At 36.8% G+C, this 19,316-nt stretch overlaps 1 protein-coding gene across 1 annotated transcript; it reads left to right on the top strand.

Annotated features, from left to right (window-relative positions):
• Positions 1–2,141: 2,141 nt before the first annotated feature.
• Positions 2,142–11,949, top strand: pmela (premelanosome protein a). The gene is made up of 12 exons (XM_058372843.1): positions 2,142–2,302; positions 3,735–3,830; positions 4,110–4,256; positions 4,673–4,813; positions 4,990–5,151; positions 6,370–6,675; positions 7,648–8,121; positions 8,519–8,692; positions 9,232–9,334; positions 9,700–9,902; positions 10,705–10,795; positions 11,064–11,949. Exons 1-12 carry the CDS (start codon positions 2,248–2,250, stop codon positions 11,215–11,217), a joined length of 2,106 nt encoding a protein of 701 aa, XP_058228826.1. The 5' UTR covers positions 2,142–2,247; the 3' UTR covers positions 11,218–11,949.
• Positions 11,950–19,316: the final 7,367 nt, after the last annotated feature.

Here is a 19,316-nt window from a genome sequence, read left to right as displayed (position 1 = left end):
AGTGATGTCTATATTACATAAGGTAACAGGGAAAATAAAAATAATATATGAACCATGTGTCACTGATTGTGTTGTGTTGACCATAACACCTATATGGGCTTTTTGAACATCCCATTCCAGATTCAGTCACCCTTTTTTCCTGTTATAATAACCTTCAGTCTACTGGGAATGTTTTCCATGAGATTTTGGAGTGTTGTGGGGATTTGCCCATTCACCCAAAAGAGCATTAGTGTGGTCTATGCACTGATGCTGGATGAGGAGGCCAGGGGTGCAGTCCATGGTCTAGTTCATCCCAAAGGTGTTTTCACTGGGGATGAGGTCAGGTCACTGTGCAGCGAACTAGAGTTCTTCCATTCCAACCTTGGTAAACCATGTCTTCATGGACTTCACTTCACAGGGGAAGTTTGATTCTGAAATGTTTCTGGATGCTTAGATCCAGGGAAGTGGAATTGTCATGCTAAAACATACAAAGACACCCAAAACAATTGTGTGCTTTCAACTTTGTGGTAATATTTTTGGGTTCCACATAAGATCCACATATGTGTGTGTTGGTCAGGTATCCACAAACTACGCTGAGCAGCAGACAGTAGTCAGCAGACTACATTAAGACCAATTATCATAACAGTATTTTACTAATTGTGTTTGTTAATTTACAATGCTTATGCTTATATAAGCAAGAAAACAAATACTGCTGGACTATATGAAGCCATGTAAGTAAAAAAAGCTTGCTTTTTATTTAGCCAAGGATTCACCATTAAAGCCAAAGATAAATATCACAAGATAAGGCAATCCACATGCTTATTTACATTCAGTCAATTACCATGTCCAGTCATAACAATTTCCTTGTTTTCTCTTTGTTCCTAGTTTACTCTAGTTACCTATCTGTGACTTGGATTAATTCTGATAGACACATTTTAAAGATTCACTTGTGCTAATCCACACCCATAGACACTAGAGTCTCTAGACACTAGAAGTATCCCCACTTCCCAACTGTTGGGAGATCTGTGTGATAGAAAAATATCAGTGAGAGTCAAGGGGAAGGTGTACAAGACCGGCCATGCTGTATGGTTTAGAGACAGTGTCACTGAGGAAGAGACAGGAGTCAGAGCTGGAGGTAGCAGAGCTGAAGATGTTGAGGTTCTCTTTGGGAGTGACACAGCTGGACAGGATTAGGAACAAGTACATCAGAGGGACAGCTCATGTTGGACATTTGGGGGACAAAGTTAGGGAGGCCAGATTAAGATGGTTTGGACATGTTCAGAGGAGGGAGAGTGAGTATATTGGTAGGAGAATGTTGGACATGGAGCTGCCAGGCAGGAGGCAAAGAGGAAGGCCAAAGAGGAGGTATATGGATGTAATAAATGAGGATATGAAGCTAGTGGGTGCAAGTGTTGAGGATGCAGAAGATAGGGATAAATGGAGAGAGATGATTTGCTGTGGCCACCCCTGAAGGGAAAAGCTGAAAGAAGAAGACTTCTTTTTTAGCAAAGCTGTTGTTGGTAATTCCAAATTCAATACATCTAGAAAAAGAATTACTTAGCCTTTTTGCAACACTGTGGTTTACATTTGGCCTTGCAGACTATTATCTTTCAAATCCTCAAGGTTATTAGAATCCCTCTGACAAACAATTTCAAAACCCTTTATATATTTTCAGTGGGATTTAGGAGATTGACTAGGAAATGTAAGGTATGCTTATGTTATTTTCGTCACGTATTTGGGTTTGTTGCCAAGATTCGGTTTCCTGGCCGATGGGATTCTTCTCTCATATCTCCCACCTTCTTCAAACATGACATGCTTAATTGTTGCCAACAAGTTTTTTGTCTGACCAGAGTATATTTTTCCAAAAAGTGTTCATATTACTTATTTCCCCTCACTGTGTATGTGCCATTCAGCCAGGTAGCCCATTACACCATCCCTGCATCCCTCCCCCTTCATCCTTTTCACTGCATATTTAATTCCCTAGTCAAATTCGATCCAATCCTGTATTAACACCTCCAGCTATTGATTTAGAGTCTTTTCTGAAATAAAATTTGTGATTAGCAGAATCCTTCTGGAAAAGGTGCTTTAGGCCATGGGAGGAGCCTTCTTTTTTAATCCAGCGCATGATGTCAGAGTCAGGAGTTTGGGCCGATTAGAAGGGCTCAGGCTCATTTAAAAAAGGTTTGGCACTCCTCAAAGTTCTTGACTTGGGCTTTGTTTCAGGAATTGTTGAGGAGTGAACCTGTTGGGTGGGGGAAGATTTGGAGAATGAGAACAGCTCTTATAATTCTGGGTTTGACCCTCTCTTTGGTTGCTACTGCAAGTGAGTATACCTATATATTTAAATATACTGTTACCAGAACAGAGGCTAATATAGGTTAAGGTCAAAAGAGAAAAAAATAATTCTTTCTTTCAATCAATAATAAAAGATATATGAGATATTACATTTCTGTTTATGAAAAATACAAAAATTCATTTGCCAATAAGCTATTAGAAAAAGGAGAGATCTGAAGTGCATGTGCATGCTACATCAAACTCTACATCTCTGACATAATGGATTGCATTGTTTTGAGAATTTAGTCTAAAAGCTGAAGTCTTGATGATGAAAAAGCTATATATTTTGTTAAATTATAGAAAGTGATAAAGTGATAAAAATCCATAAATGGGTTTAGTAAGTGCAATACGCAAACATGCATGTCAGGTTTTGCAGTTAGTCTCTTGTCCAGGAGGGTACACACATGCAGCTGGACGAGGCCTTTCCTTATTCCTAAGGTTGGGATTAGAAAGTAATCACTCAGCTGAGAATCACATGAGAAGGATAGAAAAGGATTGGACAAGGCGTGTGACTCTCACTGACTGGAACATGTTGTTACCCCCCTTCAGCTTTTGCTTTTAGTCCATCCCTCTCTCCCTTCTCTCATCTTTAAGGTTCACCTAAATTACTGAAGTGTCTGAATGATTTCTCTTACTCATGAAAATGCTCTGTGATATCCTGGTAATTATATGTTTTATTTGTAGTTTACTTATAAATAGACACACCACATTTCTTCCTTTTGAACTTTTGCAGCTGAATGGTCATGAAGGGGATATTAACTGCCTTGTTCCGTATGCATTCAGCTCACATACATCCATGATTTGCTAGTGTAGCTCTAATTTACAGTGGAGAGACTACTGATGTAGCTGTTGCATCTTCTGTGGTTTATCCAAACACATTCATTGTCATTTAGTAATTTAAATGCAGCTTATTGATTTGACAGCAACAATAGGTCTAGATACATTCTATCGGAAAAGGAAGAGTTTTTACGTCATTAACCCTGTCTGATTTGTCTGATTTGTCAACTGACAGAAAGAATTAGAAAAAAACTTTTAGAAAAAGTGTTTATTCTTCCCATGTCAAATTCAGAATAGATTTGTCTCATCAGTCTGTATCTCTAAAGTTCATAGATCTAGTCAAAATGAGTAATATTGATGTACCACTTTGAAACAAAACATGGCCACGTCAAATAGTATTTTTCATAGCCAAAAACTAATCAGAAATGGTTAAGCATTTACAGGTAGCTGTTATTACAATTCATTCATATTGCTGAAGCAGATCTTGTGAGGAATGATATACTGTAAACTGTATAATACAACATAATATGCTACATAATATTGTATGTACTGTATACTGTTGAATTCTATATAATAAATTTTTATAGCATTAGATCAGAATGAATCATAATTTCACTGAAGCAATTTATTATCTTTTCTTTTAGCCGCCAGAACCCATTTTACTCGTTACCGCTCATGGAATTCACGAATGTACCCAGTGTGGAGAGATGGTGATCCTCGATACAGGGACTGCTGGAAAGGTGCAGGCCTTTGTGAATTATAAAAATATTTTACGGACTGCATCAAATACCACTCCACAAACTTGTGAATTTTTCTATAATGATCTTTCAATGAATCTTTAAATGCATATATGAAATTTGGGTTTTCTAAATATTGTCTACACATCCCATTATTTTGACATTTGTAACTTAGCATTATTTACTATTTATATCTAATTAAGCAGAACTGTGTTCAGGATTGGTGTTAAATACTGCATAGTTAAGTTAAGCCCAAAGTAATAACAATAATATTTCTTACAGGTGGACAGGTAACATTTGACATCAAAAATGATGCCCCAACCCTGGTAGGAGCCAAAACAACATTCAATATTAATGTTCATCCTCCGGGGAATCAGACAGTGCTGCCTAACGGGACAGTGGTGTGGAGCCAAAACTGCACTGTTAATGGTTAGCACTCACAACAAATACAATCTTTTGCTAAGCACTTTTCAGAGAAATGAGCATTTTAACTCAATAAACTATACCGTTGTTATTATTTTAGCCAAATATAATTAAGAGGCAAATATTTAAATACTTTCTCAATTCTTTTCAAATATAACCGTTCTGTTATTGAATAAACACCCTGTGTTAAATGATATAGCGTTAATTACTGTGAATAATATATTGTGTAGGAAAGGTATATCTATAGTGTACATCTTACAATACAATCTATTGTATGCATGTTAGTGTATTTTTATGTTCAAAAAAATTGTTTTTATACCAAATTGTTTTAGACCAAAATCTTGACCTCTCTATCTAGCCATAATTTCTGATTAGGTGTTTGCTGTGTATTAAATGTATTTGGTTTTTAAAAATGCTTACAGGAACCCAGTACATAAAGGGTGAACATGTTTACCCAGAATTCAACACTTCCCAAGAATGGACTGGGGTTTTTCCTGATGGTACACCATTCACTACAACATTGGCTAAGAAACCTCGCTTCATCTTTGTGTGGAAGACTTGGGGTAAGACAAGCTTATTCATAATTTTATACTTACCTTCAAGAATTTTTAAGAATTTTTTTAGCTTAACATATTTATTAACAAATTTTATTCCTGGTTCATATCTCTGAATATCTCTGACATGAGTTTATATTGCTTCATCAATAGATATTATATTATTCATTCTTTGATCTCTAAAGGTCAATTTTGGCAAGTGGCTGGCGGTCCTTCCTCTGTACTCACTATTGGAACAGACAATGTGCCACTGGGCTCTTACAACATGGAGGTGGTTATTTATCACTGCCGCGGAAAAGACAGGTTCATCCCTCTTGGATATGCGTCTACACAGTTCTCTGTCACAGGTGTGTGAGTGTGTGTTTCTAATGCTGAATGTAGAATAATGTATAATGTAGCAGGTACTTTCTCTGATCTGATCAAGACGTGGGAAACAGACCCGTGTTCTCCCTCGGCCCTATGTAAACAATTCTATGTTCCCTTTAATTGATATTCCTTGTGTCCTATATTCCTATATTCATATTCCCAGTTCTACCTTTGCATGGATCATATTTTTAATCTCTGTCTGCTATATTCTTACATTCCTATACTCCTGAGGTCCTGTCATACCCGTTCCAGTGTTAGGGGGCCTGATATTCCTATTCCCAGGATTCCATGATCCCAGAGTCCTATATTCTTAGAATTCCCAGAGGTCTATATTCCCAGTGCCTTGTGTTCCCAGGGCCCTGTATTTCCTGTGTGTGATGGTTTGATATTTCCATTGTTAGGGTTCGTTCTATCTATCTATGGCCATGGCCATATACATGAGCTTCGTGGAAGATAAGATAAGATAAGATAAGATAAGATAAGATAAGATAAGATAAGATAAGATAAGATAAGATAAGATAAGATAAGATAAGATAAGATAAGATAAGATAAGATAAGATAAGATAAGATAAGATAAGATAAGATAAGAAAGATAAGATAAGATAAACCTTTATTCGTCCCACAGTGAGGAAATTTCCACGAAAGTGGGGAAATTTCCATGACAGTGGGGAAATTTCCATGAAAGAAAATGAAGTGGTAGCTTGTTGGTTAAGGAGTTGGACTCCCTGTCAGAAGCTTGTGAGTTCAAATTCCCGGACTGCAAAGCTTCCATTGCTAGGTTGTTAAGCAAGGCCCTTACCCCTCAACTGCACAGATGTATAATTAAGATAAATGTTAGTTGCTCTGGATATGGGTGTCTGCCAAGTGCTGTAAAAGTGAGCTTATATTAATAAGGAAGATCTAATGCTAATGAGGAAAAAGTTACAGGTAAATATATTTATATACATATACAGGAATACATAAGAGCTCATTACATTCCAAACTTTTTTTGTTTCCTTCTTTTGTTTTTGATCGAATGGTTGGAGCTGCTACTTTTGGGCGCTTGAGCAAGGCCCTCTATGCTCCAGGGGTGCTGCATCATTGCTGACCCTGCGAACTGACCAAAACATTCAAAGCTGGGATATGCAAAGAAAGAATTTCATTGTGCTGAAATGTATATGTGACAAAAAATAAAGGCTTCTTCTTCTTTTCTTCTTCAGATCAGATTCCATTTGTAGTGACTCTCTCCCAGACTGGTGATGTTAACCAGGCAGATCAGAGCTTTATCCAGAACCGACCTGTTACCTTCAACGTTGGTGTCCATGACCCTAGCCAATACCTCAGTGGGGCTGACATCACCTTTACATGGGACTTTGGGGACAACAGTGGGACACTCATCTCCCGTCAACCCTCTGTTACACACACTTACCTCTCAATTGGCTCATTTAGGCCACAGCTTATGCTGATGGCTGCTATCCCAAATGGCTGTGTTCCAAATCCAACTGCTGGTGGGGTCGTAACTGCAGGTGGGTTTAACACAGGAATACTGATATTATTGTACTTGCACAAGTGCAGGACTACTGGCCATATCCACCCAAAAATAAGGATTCTGTTGTTATAATATGAAAGTAAAATTTACTTATGGTTCAATCTTAATAAAAGAAATCTTAAAATGACACTGCTCATGCGAATACATGACCATTTAAGTGGTTAAAGTAAGAATACTTTACCTGTACAAATTATGTATGTGTGCAGAGCATAAGCTATCTAGCTAGAATGCAGAGATGTTAGCGACAAGGTACAAAGGTATAAAGGTACAATTGCCATAGAAACAAGGCCACATTGTGCCAGCAGTAGTACCATCAATTACACTACACAGCTAAAGCATTTAAAAATTAGTCTTAGCATGGGTCCTTGCTAAACAATTTACTAGATTTATGGAACTTATCTAGTTTTAAATATAATTAACTAGTGACAACAGCAGAGACACCTCCAGTAAAATTAGCTAATATTTTAGCTTTTAAATATTTATATTTACAAATATCTGCATTGTCCAGGCAGAGTGTAACATCTTATAATTCCTAAACTGTTAGTCTTAATAACATAATTATCCATCTTAGGACATTCAATATGAAAAAACAACAAAGACACAACTGCTATAAACTCATTTAAAAGTAGATAGGCTGTTCTTTTCACTGTACACAAATGTCAGTCTATAAACAGGGAAGGTACAGGTAGTTGAGAAGACAGTGGGGAACTACAACTTTGCTTCAAATACAGCATTATATTGTGCAGCACCTGTTAAGTCTTTCCACTTAGCCATCATGGCACTGTGTTAGACTGTAATGTTTGTTTGTTTTTTTAATTATGTGTGTTTCTAGTCTCATACATTGTTGAAATTAACTTAGTACACTATAATAATGAAGTACTGTATTACAACCTCCTTAAGACAAATTACATTTAGCTCATTAATTAATTGTCTTTGACTTTTTCCATAGCCCAAGCAATTACAGTTGCAACAGAAGCTCCATCTGCAGAAACCATCAATATGGCCGCCTCTCCTGATCCAGTAGCAGCTAACAACTTAGCTGCAGCTACGGCCGATGATCAAGAGGCAGTAACTCCTTCTGAAAATCAAGTTTCCGATGTTCTAGCCACTGGTGAAACAGTTACAGATGGTATTGTAGAAGCAGAGGGCCTTACAGTTATTGATGCTGCAGCAACTGTCATCCCTCTTGAAGAGGGTGTAGCTGTCACCGATGACACAGTTCTGGAAGCTGCAGCAGCTGCAAATGGAGAGACAGACACTTCAGCACCGGCTGCCGATATTATAATTAATAATGTGGCCACAGATGCTACTGTTGTTCAGACAGTGCCATCTATAGTACCAGTGGTTGAGGGTGAGATTGTGGAAACTGAAGCTATTCCAAATGAAGTCATAGCTGAAGCTGTAATTACTGATACTGCTACAGGTGAGGATATCTTATTGACTGTTCTTTAAAGAACTGATCATTAAAGGAATACTTTTTAAAACATATACGCACTACACCATATGTATGATTACCACAACTGAAATTTCAACACATTTTCTTGAACTGAAAGTAGAGCATGTTTACTTGCGGCCAATAAATTGCACTTGTTTTGGTAAGAGACTCTCTCATGTCTGTCTATAAGAGTTGTAGTTTTACATACATGGTATATAATTATGCACTTAAATGGTGAATTCAGCCAATGCCATTAGCCTTTCTTTATAATATATCTTTTTGAATCAACAAGTTTTCTGTACAAGAAAACGTGTGAAAATTTTTGTCTGTGATAATCAGTTATCCACTACAGTAAATGACTAATGACTTTATTCTGTTTATGTAGTTGCTGTTATTCCTACCACAGCCCAAATAACACAGAATGAGATAGTTGGTGAAGGAACAGAGGAAACACAGGATGCTTTGAATATTGCAAAACGACAAGCTCCAGAAATACCAGCTGAGGGAAACTGCATGATTTACCGCTATGGCTCTTTCTCCTCAACTTTGGATGTTGTTCGTAAGTGTCACTCATCATAAATACATGCTTTATGGGTATATGTGCATAGGGGTACAACAATAAAACCACAGATGATTAAGCAATGTGCAAAAATCATGTAGTACTTGTAGACATTTAGACTTGTATATCATGTCAATGCATGTAATGTACCCTATACTTCTATTATGGGCTCCTGAGTTCAGTCCTGTGTGGAATTTTTCATGTTCTTCTCATTTTGGTGTGAATTTTCTCTGGGTTCTCTGTTTCTACTGGTACTGAAAGAATGAATAGGTTGGGGGGAAAAATCAGGCATGTAACAACCAAATGACAGCGACTTTTATTATTTATTTCTTCACATTTATTTTCCAAAAATGTGTTGTAAATTAGATGTTTAAAGAGTTTTAATGATTTCTAGGCATTATAAAATCTTTCAGGCAATTTGATACTTTCTGTGCTGTCAAATAATGAGATTGTACTGGTTTATGGCAATAAAAATACTATTTTATCTTACATATTGCTCAGTGTGATAAAAATTTGTTTGCCTATGGTTCTTTCTTTAGAGGGAATTGAAAGTGTGGAGATTGTGGAGATGAGTAATGTTGCCGTTTTGGCCACCAACTTGGAGCAGAATGCCGTGGATCTCACAGTTACCTGCCAAGGAAGGTCAGGAAAAAACTTCACATGTACTTCTCAGCAACCCATCACTTTGGACCAAATTTTCTCTTGAAATGAGTAAAAACATCTAAAAACAAGCTGAATAATCATATATACTTAATTTATAATACTCTCATTGTATGAAAGCTTAGAATAAATTTACCTATTTTCTTGTAGTTGTTTGTAGTTTCTAGTGTTTCAATTTTTGCAGGGTGAGGCTTGAGTTCCAAGTTAATCCATTTTTTAAGCAAACCTTTACCCCAGTTTACAAATACCCCTCGATTTTTGAACACAACTGAACTCATGGATTAATGAAATGGACCTTCTGTATTGTGTGCTAAATTTTGACCTGTTTGTGTCCTGTATGTCTTCAGCTTGCCAAGTGAAGTGTGTACCATGGTGATGGACTCAGACTGCATCAGTCCTTTGCAGACGGAGTGTAATGCTGTGACTCCAACAGAGTGCCAGATGATCCTCCGCCGTTTCTTTAATGACTCTGGAACTTTCTGCATTAATGTGTCTCTGACTAATGATGTCAGTTTTGCTGTAGCCAGTGCAAGGCTCAGTGTCACTGTGGGTAAGCATCAGTAAAACATATCATTTTCATTTTGTATCTACAGTAGATGTACATACACTGATCAGGCATAACATTATGACCACCTGCTTAATATTGTGTTGGTCCCCTTTTGCTGCCAAAACAGCCCTGACCCATCATGCACTGTGTATTCTGACACTTTTCTATCAGAAAAGGTCAAAGGTTTTCTGCTTAAAAGCTGGAAAAAAACATTGTGGTAGTGTAAAGGTTTAGTTTTTCGTTCATATTTCTAACACCCAATGTGTAAATTTAATTTGAAGTAAAAAATAAAAAGGTATTTAAAAATGTGGGGGTTTTTTTTCCGATTCATCGATTAATCGAAACAATAATCGGCACAGTAAGGAGATAATCAGTGTTATTCACTTCACCTGTCAGTGTTCATATTGTTATGCCTGATCGGTGTATGTGTTCATTGCATTTTTATTTTACGAAAAAAGTAATTTAACACCAGACCAATATAAAGAACACTTTCTTCCTCATAAAACCTCACTTTTAATCCTGCCATTTCCCATGTAGGGGAATGAAGTATGAGATTTAAACCTAGATTTTTAATGTTACATTTCCAAAAATTAATTGCAGTACCAGTATTCTTTTATTTTTATAAGTTCATCTGACCTTCATCTGCCCCCAATATTTTTCATATAATAAATGTGTTTTATTTGTTGTTTAAATAGCATCTAAATTGTTAATAATCTGTTTTGCAGAACACTATATATTTAGCTAACTTACTGCAATAAACCAGGCCATATTAAAACTTTTATGTTTTATACATTTATAACTGTAGATTCAGGCTCCTCCACAGCAGGTGCTGCCACTGCGGTACTTGGTGTTCTTCTACTTGTCTGTGCTGTAGGCACCATCGCTTTAACTTACCGGTGAGTAACCTCTTTTATATTGTAGAAGCTAGAACTGATTTAATCTAATAATTATCAAACTGCATACAATATCATTACTGAAAAACAGCTCAAACCACATAATAATAATAATAATAATAATAATAATAATTACATTTCTATTTTATTAAATACAATTTAATTCACTAAACTTTTTATTATTTAAGCTTTAGTTCTACAGATAATTTTCATAATATAGTGTGTTATATTTGGATTCTTTCAACCCATTAATATTAACTCACATTCACAGACGAATGAAGGCATACCGTGTGCTCAAAGAGAACTTGACAGACGGCATCATGGGTATTTCTGGTTTGAAGTCTGTTCCAATGATAGCATGGAACTTTCTGACCCGACAGAGCACTGGAGAGAGTCGCCCTCTGCTGCAGGGGAGAGTGGTGTGAACACACACACAAACACACACACACTAGCTCACTATACACAATCCACACATACTTATGTTTGTGCTGATGTAACATTCACATAATACAATTAGTGGCTAATGTTTATTTAGGTTTACAATAGTATTACAGTGTTATGACCAGAATTATGGGACAAGAATGCAATGCTGGTTTTGTCCCAGGTAAAAAAAAAAAAAAGCTTGACCTTATCTTAAGAGTGAAAAAATTGGCCTGCTTCTGAACATAATGCAAGGGAATTATGTTAAATGTTTTGAATATAGAAATGTTATGGCTTAACTGATTATCACTGCATGCCTAATACCCACACTCCACCACACGCTGTGTTAGCACTGTGTTTTCAAGGAAAATGGATGAATAATTTGAATAAAGTATACCAGAGGAAAAAGTATAATGAATTAGGAATAAAGTATACCACTATGCAGGACTACAACATGCATTTAACACACATTCTTAAAAGAGAGGTAGATAGGATTCATTTCTTTGATATATTGATCGTGACTTGAAATTAATGAAAGAAAACTATGTCCTTTACCTTGATCAGTGTTAATTATGCAGTAACTGTTTCTGTTAATTGATACAGATCATTATGTGTAACAAAAAATCCTAGCAGATAATGATGATGTAGTTCATATCTGTTAAGTTTAAGGTGCTATGCTTTTCTCTGTTACTAAAGACATGTTCTCCTGCAATAAAGACATTTTTTGTGCTTTACAATTTTGTGCTTCCAGTCACTTTTGTACAAATGTACATGTTTGGATTGCAGCCATTAAAAGACAGATCCATCCATCTAATGTCAACACCGTAATGACAAAGATATTTAACATGGTTATGTGCACACATCAGCTGTATATTGTTGTAAGAACATTGCTGGGTGTTTTTAAAGAAAAAGTGTTTAAAGACCTTATCAGTCTTTCGAAGACATTGAGACTATCAAATCATGGATAAGAATTGTGCCTCCTCTGGTTTAAGAAAGTTAAGGAAGAAAGTTAAACTGTAAAAAGTGGCTAGAGAACATGTAATTTATCAAGACTTGTTTAAGGAATTTTGTGAAAGTGAGAAAAAATCCAGTCAGTAGCACACTTGTTTGATGGATATTACTTTTCAGAAAATTCTGATCAAAAGTGCAAAAATGGGGCAACAGAATGTTATAAGACTACATTTGGCATCAAAAGGAGAACTAAATGATTCTGAGTTAGAACATTTTCTCTGAATATCCTCATAGTATCTGTGAGCTTTACTGAACCTGATGGACCACTGCAGATCCAAAAGCAGAAAAGTGTAAGAACTTACATTAACAACTGTCTGACTTCGGTAGGGTCTCAATATAAACCATTTCAACTCACACTGTTCACAATGACAACCTGATTACCTTCCATTTTCAGGTGGAAACAATTACATTAGAATTCCAAAACTAGTTATACAGCACAAAGTACAGTCTTCTATGAACACTAGATTATTTAACCCCATTATAATGAATCTCTTGTATTAACTAGACTTAGTGAATGATAATATTCAATTTAACGTATATGTATTTATCTCACACCAGCCATGCAACTTCTTCTAAAAAAAGTTAAATGAGCGTAGGACTGTTAGTAGATTTATTTCATATGTTTAGACTCAAACGTGTTTGGGAGGCTGGGGTTCCACACTTCAAATAAAACTCACAGGGACTTCAAAAAATAAAAATACTGTATATTATATTAGTATACTAATCAGAACACTTACTCGCCATCTACTGGTCAAATTGTAGAATAGGTGCCATAAGGACACCAATAAATTATCCAAAGTTTATTAAAAGTTGAATTACACTAAAAAATAGTTTATACTTATATTAATGAACTTTGTTAAGTTGCTGCAGGTATTTGTTTAGTTTTGATTTATTTCTCTTTAAGTTATTCATAAATAGTATTAAGAATTGATATATGTGATAACTGATTTTTGTCCTTATTTGTTCAGGGTATTTAAAGGCTAAAAATGAGTATTATAAAAACATTGATTTTAATTCATATTAGCTATAGCTGTGGTGAATGAGCTTCTATGTTTGCTAGAAGGGACGATGCATTCATTTACATATGGACAATAAGGTCATAACGGAGTCATAAAAGCCATAACAGAGCAGGTTTTCTGCATTCTTCAGCTGAATGCGAGGACACGAAGATGGACAGGACCACCCCTGAGGTACTCCTCGAACCTCATTCACAGTTATTTACCAGCTAGCCATTAGCTATAAGACCTTAGATTTTAGATCATTTATTGTTCAATATATCTAGATGTGATATGCAACATTGTTAGTTATCGGTTGTTATATGTAAGTATTTACTACTACTAGAAGGGTTTTTGTTTGAACTTCTTTGTGGTTCTTATGAATTGATCTACACACACAGTATGTCTGTATATGTGTGCTTGTTCATTTTTGCTTATGAATGCTTTGTTCATTGTACATATCCCTCAAATTTTCTTTTGCACATACTTGAGAAAACATGTCTAAAAGTAAATAAAGCCTACTACATTTTTCAGGGGTCTTTGGCCAAGGCTGGGGGAAAGCATGAGAAGGAAGAGGTGTCCAGTGTTCAGCTGAACAGTGAGGAAGTCAGTGAGCTCAAAGTGAGTGAGAAAAACCTCACATTAAACAGTACTTCTCTGACTAATATAGTACAACCAAGCAATACAATATAACTGAGAAAAGAAAATATCTCCACATTGGAAGTGATGTACACCTGTACCTTAAAACTATCCATAAGAGACAGTAGAAACCATACAGTGTAATGCTTTGGTCTGTTATTAATTGATCTCATTAAGAAATATTCTGGCCTATGGCTGTCCAGGTCCTGGCCAGAGAGTATTAAATCTTTCAAGTTTTCATTGTTTGTTATACTAAATTTGCTCCACAAATTCTATGTAATATACTGCAGACACATTGAGTGTGTGTGTATGTGTGTGTGTGTGTGTGTGTGCATTTTGCATCTAAATAGCCTTCATTTGATAATGTACTCTTTGTTTGTCCCACCTGAATGCACTGCTTCCTTTTATAACATTTAGGTGACCTCTTAATTGGGAGGGACCGTGTAACCAATTGCAATCATGGAAGTCATGATGAACACAAGTAACATCTCTAACTTAAACATATCTGTGTCTGTCAGACTCAAAAGTCAGGAACCCCCAAAATGTTACATGTTAAGAGAAATAAATTTCTGCACCCTGGAAATGATATATTTTTAACGATTATATCAGTTATATCACAGCATCAGTTTACTATAACAGTTAACAGCTATTACTATAACAGTTTACATCTGTTTTCCAAAAAAAGGGAAATGACCCATTGTGGACATTAAGTACTCAATTTTGAACCTCTTCTGTCCCATTTCGTTTGTTTTAGAGTTAGGAACAAGAGCAAAGGCGTTCTAATGGCATTCGGTCCCATGCCCAAAACACTGTGGTAAGTGTTTCTTCTCATTAAGCCACAACTACTATTCTGTGTAGAATGAAATGAAATGTCACTTCTTTTCCAGTATTATGCTACTTTTTATTAAACCCGATTGGCCACATTTTGTTGCAGCTACAATTTATTTACAATATTTACTTTGCAATATTACAGTATTACACTATATTATTCACAATATTACACTCTAATAACCTTTGGGAATTGAAGATGTCTTGCTGAAAGGAAGGCTGGGCCTCTCAGCAAGACCCTTAACCCTCAACTGTTCAGTTATATAAATGAAATAAATATAAGGTGCTGTAGATAAGGGTGTTTGCCAAATTCTGTATGATCAGTGTGTGGATGGGTGCATGGTGCATTTTAAAAAATCAGACAAATTAGACACTTTAGACTAATTAGACAAATTAGACTGTTTATCCCACCTGGATGCACTGCTTCTCTTTATGATGGGTAGGAATCCTCTTAACGGGAGGAACGTTGTCACCAACTGCCAATCACGACCAGTATAGCTCGTTGTTGTTATCTTTGTAAAAAGTAAATATTGTATGTAAATTGCAAGTATATGGCTATATTTGATTATGTGCACTTGTTGCAGAATTATTTTTGTTGATTTAGTCCAGCTAGACAATTTAAGTGTGTCCAGAGGAAGTGTTAGCTAAGTGGTTAAAATGTTAGCCTTCTGATCAGTTCAGATCCTTAGACCACCAACCTGACACTGCTGTGTCCCTAAACAAGACCCCTAACTCTGCTCTGTTGTATACAGTGTCTCACAAAAGTACACCCCTCACATTTTTGTAAATATTTTATTATATCTTTTCATGTGACAACACTGAAGAAATGACACTCTGCTACAATGTAAAGTAGTGTGTACAGCCTGCATAACAGTGTAAATTTTCTGTCCCCTCAAAATAACTCAACACACAGCCATTAATGTCTAAACCATTGGCAACAAAAGTGAGTACACCCCTAAGTGGAAATGTCCAAATTGGGCCCAATTAGCCATTTACCCTCCCCGGTGTCATGTGACTCGTTAGTGTTACAAGATCTCAGGTGTGAATGGGGAGCAGGTGTGTTAAATTTGGTGTTATCACTCTCACACTCTCTCATACTGGTCACTGGAAGTTCAACATGGCACCTCATGGCAAAGAACTCTCTGAGGATCTGAAAAAAAGAATTGTTGCTCTACATAAAGATGGCCTAGGCTATAAGAAGATTGCCAAGACCCTGAAACTGAGCTGCAGCACGGTGGACAGGACAGGTTCCACTCAGAACAGGCCTCGCCATGGTCGACCAAAGAAGTTGAGTGCACGTGCTCAGCGTCATATCTGGAAGTCGTCTTTGGGAAATAGAGGTATGAGTGCTGCCATCATTGCTGCAGAGGTTGAAGGGGTGGGTGGTCAGCCTGTCAGTGCTCAGACCGTACGCCGCATCAAATTGGTCTGCATGGTTGTCGTCCAAGAAGGAAGCCTCTACTAAAAATGATGCACAAGAAAGCCCGCATACAGTTTGCTGAAGACAAGCAGACTAAGTACATGGATTACTGGAACCATGTCCTGTGGTCCGATGAGACCAAGATAAACTTATTTGGTTCATATGGTGTCGAGCGTGTGTGGCAGCAACCAGGTGAGGAGTACAAAGACAAGTGTGTCTTGCCTGCAGTCAAGCATGGTGGTGGGAGTGTCATGGTCTGGAACTGCATGAGTGCTGCTGGCACTGGGGAGCTACAGTTCATTAAGGGAACCATGAATGCCAACATGTACTGTGACATACTGAAGCAGAGCATGATCCTCCCCTTCGGAGACTGGGCCGCAGGGCAGTATTCCAACATGATAACGACCCCAAACATACCTCCAAGATGACCACTGCCGTGGTGATGGACTGGGCAAGTATGTCTCCAGACCTAAACCCTATTGAGCATCTGTGGGGCATCCTCAAATGGAAGGTGGGAGAGCGCAAGGTCTCTAACATCCACCAGCTCTGTGATGTCATCATGGAGGAGTGGAAGAGGACTCCAGTGGCAACCTGTGAAGCTCTGGTGAACTCCATGACCAAGAGGGTTAAGGCAGTGCTGGAAAATAATGGCGGTCACACAAAATATTAACACTTTGGGCCCAATTTGGACATTTCCACTTAGGGGTGTATTCACTTTTGTTGCCAACGGTTTAGACATTAATGGCTGTGTGTTTTGAGGGGACAGCAAATTTACACTGTTATACAGGCTGTACACTCACTACTTTACATTGTAGCAGAGTGTCATTTCTTCAGTCTTGTCACATGAAAAGTTACAATAAAATATTTACAAAAATGTGAGGGGTGTACTCACTTTTGTGAGATACTGTAAATAAGATAGATGTAATTTGCCCTGGATAAGGGCATCTACCACATGCCATCAATGTAAATGACTGACTGATCTGTGGAGTGGCAGGACTGTAAAATGATTTCTCTTATGATAGTCAGGCCAGTTGTTACAGAAATATGGTAAAAATATGTCTTGAAATATCACAAACATTTACATGAATGTTTTTTTTTTATGTGCAGGCACACTCATTCATGGAAGAAAAACCTATTGCTAGTGTGACTTTAATTTTTTGCATTCTGTTTGCTTTCGAATTTGTGCTCGAAAAATCCTAATGAGTAATTTAATGTAAATAAGAATAGTTTTTTTATTAAGCTGTACTTTTCAAATTCATTTCAAGAAGTCCATAGGCTGAACTCCTGATTGTTAGCATGCTTGTCGACATTGTTGTGTTCCCCTTTGAGGGAACTTAATGCTGCATCATGGCTTGATGCACGCAGGAACACCTACATAAGACAGGTGTCTGAAGCTCATGTGAAATCGCACCAAATTTCTTTGGCCAACATGGGGCTCAGGTGATGTAGACAATGTTTGGTCAGTCCTCAAAGGGGCTGAACGTGTGCAAGCGTTTTTCTATAAAAAGAAAAAAGCCCAGCAAAGCCATTCGCATAATTTCAAGCCATGATGCATTGTCTTGTTCCATTCTTAGGGAGTCAGATTACATACTTAACATGAAATGTTTTTCCTCTTTTTTTTTACACATGTTCAATTCAGTTCAATTCAATTCAATTCATTTTGTTTTGTATAGCGCCTTTTACAACGAACATTGTCCCAAAGCAGCTTTACAAAAGAAAAACAGAGAAAGGGGAGGGGAAAAATGAAAAATAATAATAAAAAATAAAAACAAAAAATAACTAATTAACTAGAAATAAGAATAAATTATTAAATTCTATAATTAGACTATTTTATCCTATTTTATCCCTAATGAGCAAGCCTGTGGCAATGGTGGCAAGGAAAAACTCCCTGGGATGTAATAAGGAAGAAACCTTGAGAGGAACCAGGCTCAGAAGGGAACCCATCCTCATTTGGGTGACACTAAACAGAAAATAATATAACTGTAGCTGATTAATGTCTCTTCTACAACAGCAATCAATGACCCATGAGGAACTATTAGGTCAGTGTAGTTTCTAAGGTCATTATAAAAACTAGTTCTTTGCTGTCACGGACTGACAGATGAAATGGCATATCTGTGATGGTGTGAAAGTCCCCAAGTGGCTCTGTCTGTGGCTGTCTCCTGGTCCACACAGATCCATCCACAGCATCAGTGGGCACCATCAATCGGCGAGACAATCAGCTGGACTTATTGCCAAATTCATAGTATTTTTGTTTAGTAAAGAGCAGAAGCTTCTGAATATGGCAAGTGTGGTCCATACTAAATTTGATCCTTGCTTTTAAATTTGAAGCTGTGGAGGATTGCTTGTATATTTGTTCTAACATGGTGACTTCCTTTACAAGATTTTTCCTATTACTATCTCTTGACTCTTTTAAGATGGGAAGTATAAGAATCAAGATGACTGTGTAAGGTGGCTTTGGCTGCCAAAGACAATGGAGAATCTCTGTCATTAAGCCAGAATTGAGATAAACTGTCTGAAACAAAAGAGGGGAAAGGGTCACTGTTTAGAAGAGATATATTTAACCTCCAATTTGAAGTTCTAGGAATACTGAAATCTACAAATGCACTGCTGCATGAGCTAATAAAACAATAGAGTCAATAGGATAGGACTGAACCACATGCAAAAATTGTTTAGGGATAAAATAAAAGCCTAGAATATGAATTATGGGGATGTGAATAAAATGTATAATCTCTCACTTTAGGGTTTGATTGGTGCCATATATCTATCAACCCAGTATCTGTGCATGATTTATTAAGAACATTATATGATTTGGGGTTCGATATGTTTGCAGATGAGAATTTGTCTAGAGAAACATTCATTATACAATTGAAGTCCAGCCAAAAAAAACCTAAACCTTGCAATAATAATTAAACAGTAAAATCATTTGTGATATGAAGTTGGGTGAATCAAAATTTGGTGCATAAACATTAAAATAAAACATAAAAAAACATAAAAATTGAGCCTGTGATCATAATAAATCTTCCTTAAGGATCTGACTATTTATGTTTAAAGATAAAAGGTAGATTCTTGTTTATAAGAATGGCAACACACCTCTTTTGTTCTGTGAGTAAAAAGAGGAATAAATTTGACCTACCCAATGTGTCCCAAGCTTTGATTGTTCAGTATCAGACAGTTTTGTTTCCTGAAGCAGTACCATGCCAGGCTTTTCTTT

The sequence above is a fragment of the Hemibagrus wyckioides genome, linkage group LG21 (assembly GCF_019097595.1).
Source record: "Hemibagrus wyckioides isolate EC202008001 linkage group LG21, SWU_Hwy_1.0, whole genome shotgun sequence".
Lineage (NCBI taxonomy): Eukaryota > Metazoa > Chordata > Actinopteri > Siluriformes > Bagridae > Hemibagrus > Hemibagrus wyckioides.
The sequence above is the reverse complement of the archived record's forward strand: the minus strand, read 5'-3'. Positions and strand labels throughout refer to the sequence as shown.

Coding starts and splice junctions, on each gene's coding strand:
- pmela (XM_058372843.1), top strand. CDS start 2,248: ATGAGAACAGCTCTTATAATTCTGGGTTTGACCCTCTCTTTGGTTGCT. Junction 6,676..7,647: donor TGGTGGGGTCGTAACTGCAG/GTGGGTTTAACA, acceptor CTTTTTCCATAG/CCCAAGCAATTACAGTTGCA. Junction 9,335..9,699: donor ACAGTTACCTGCCAAGGAAG/GTCAGGAAAAAA, acceptor GTATGTCTTCAG/CTTGCCAAGTGAAGTGTGTA.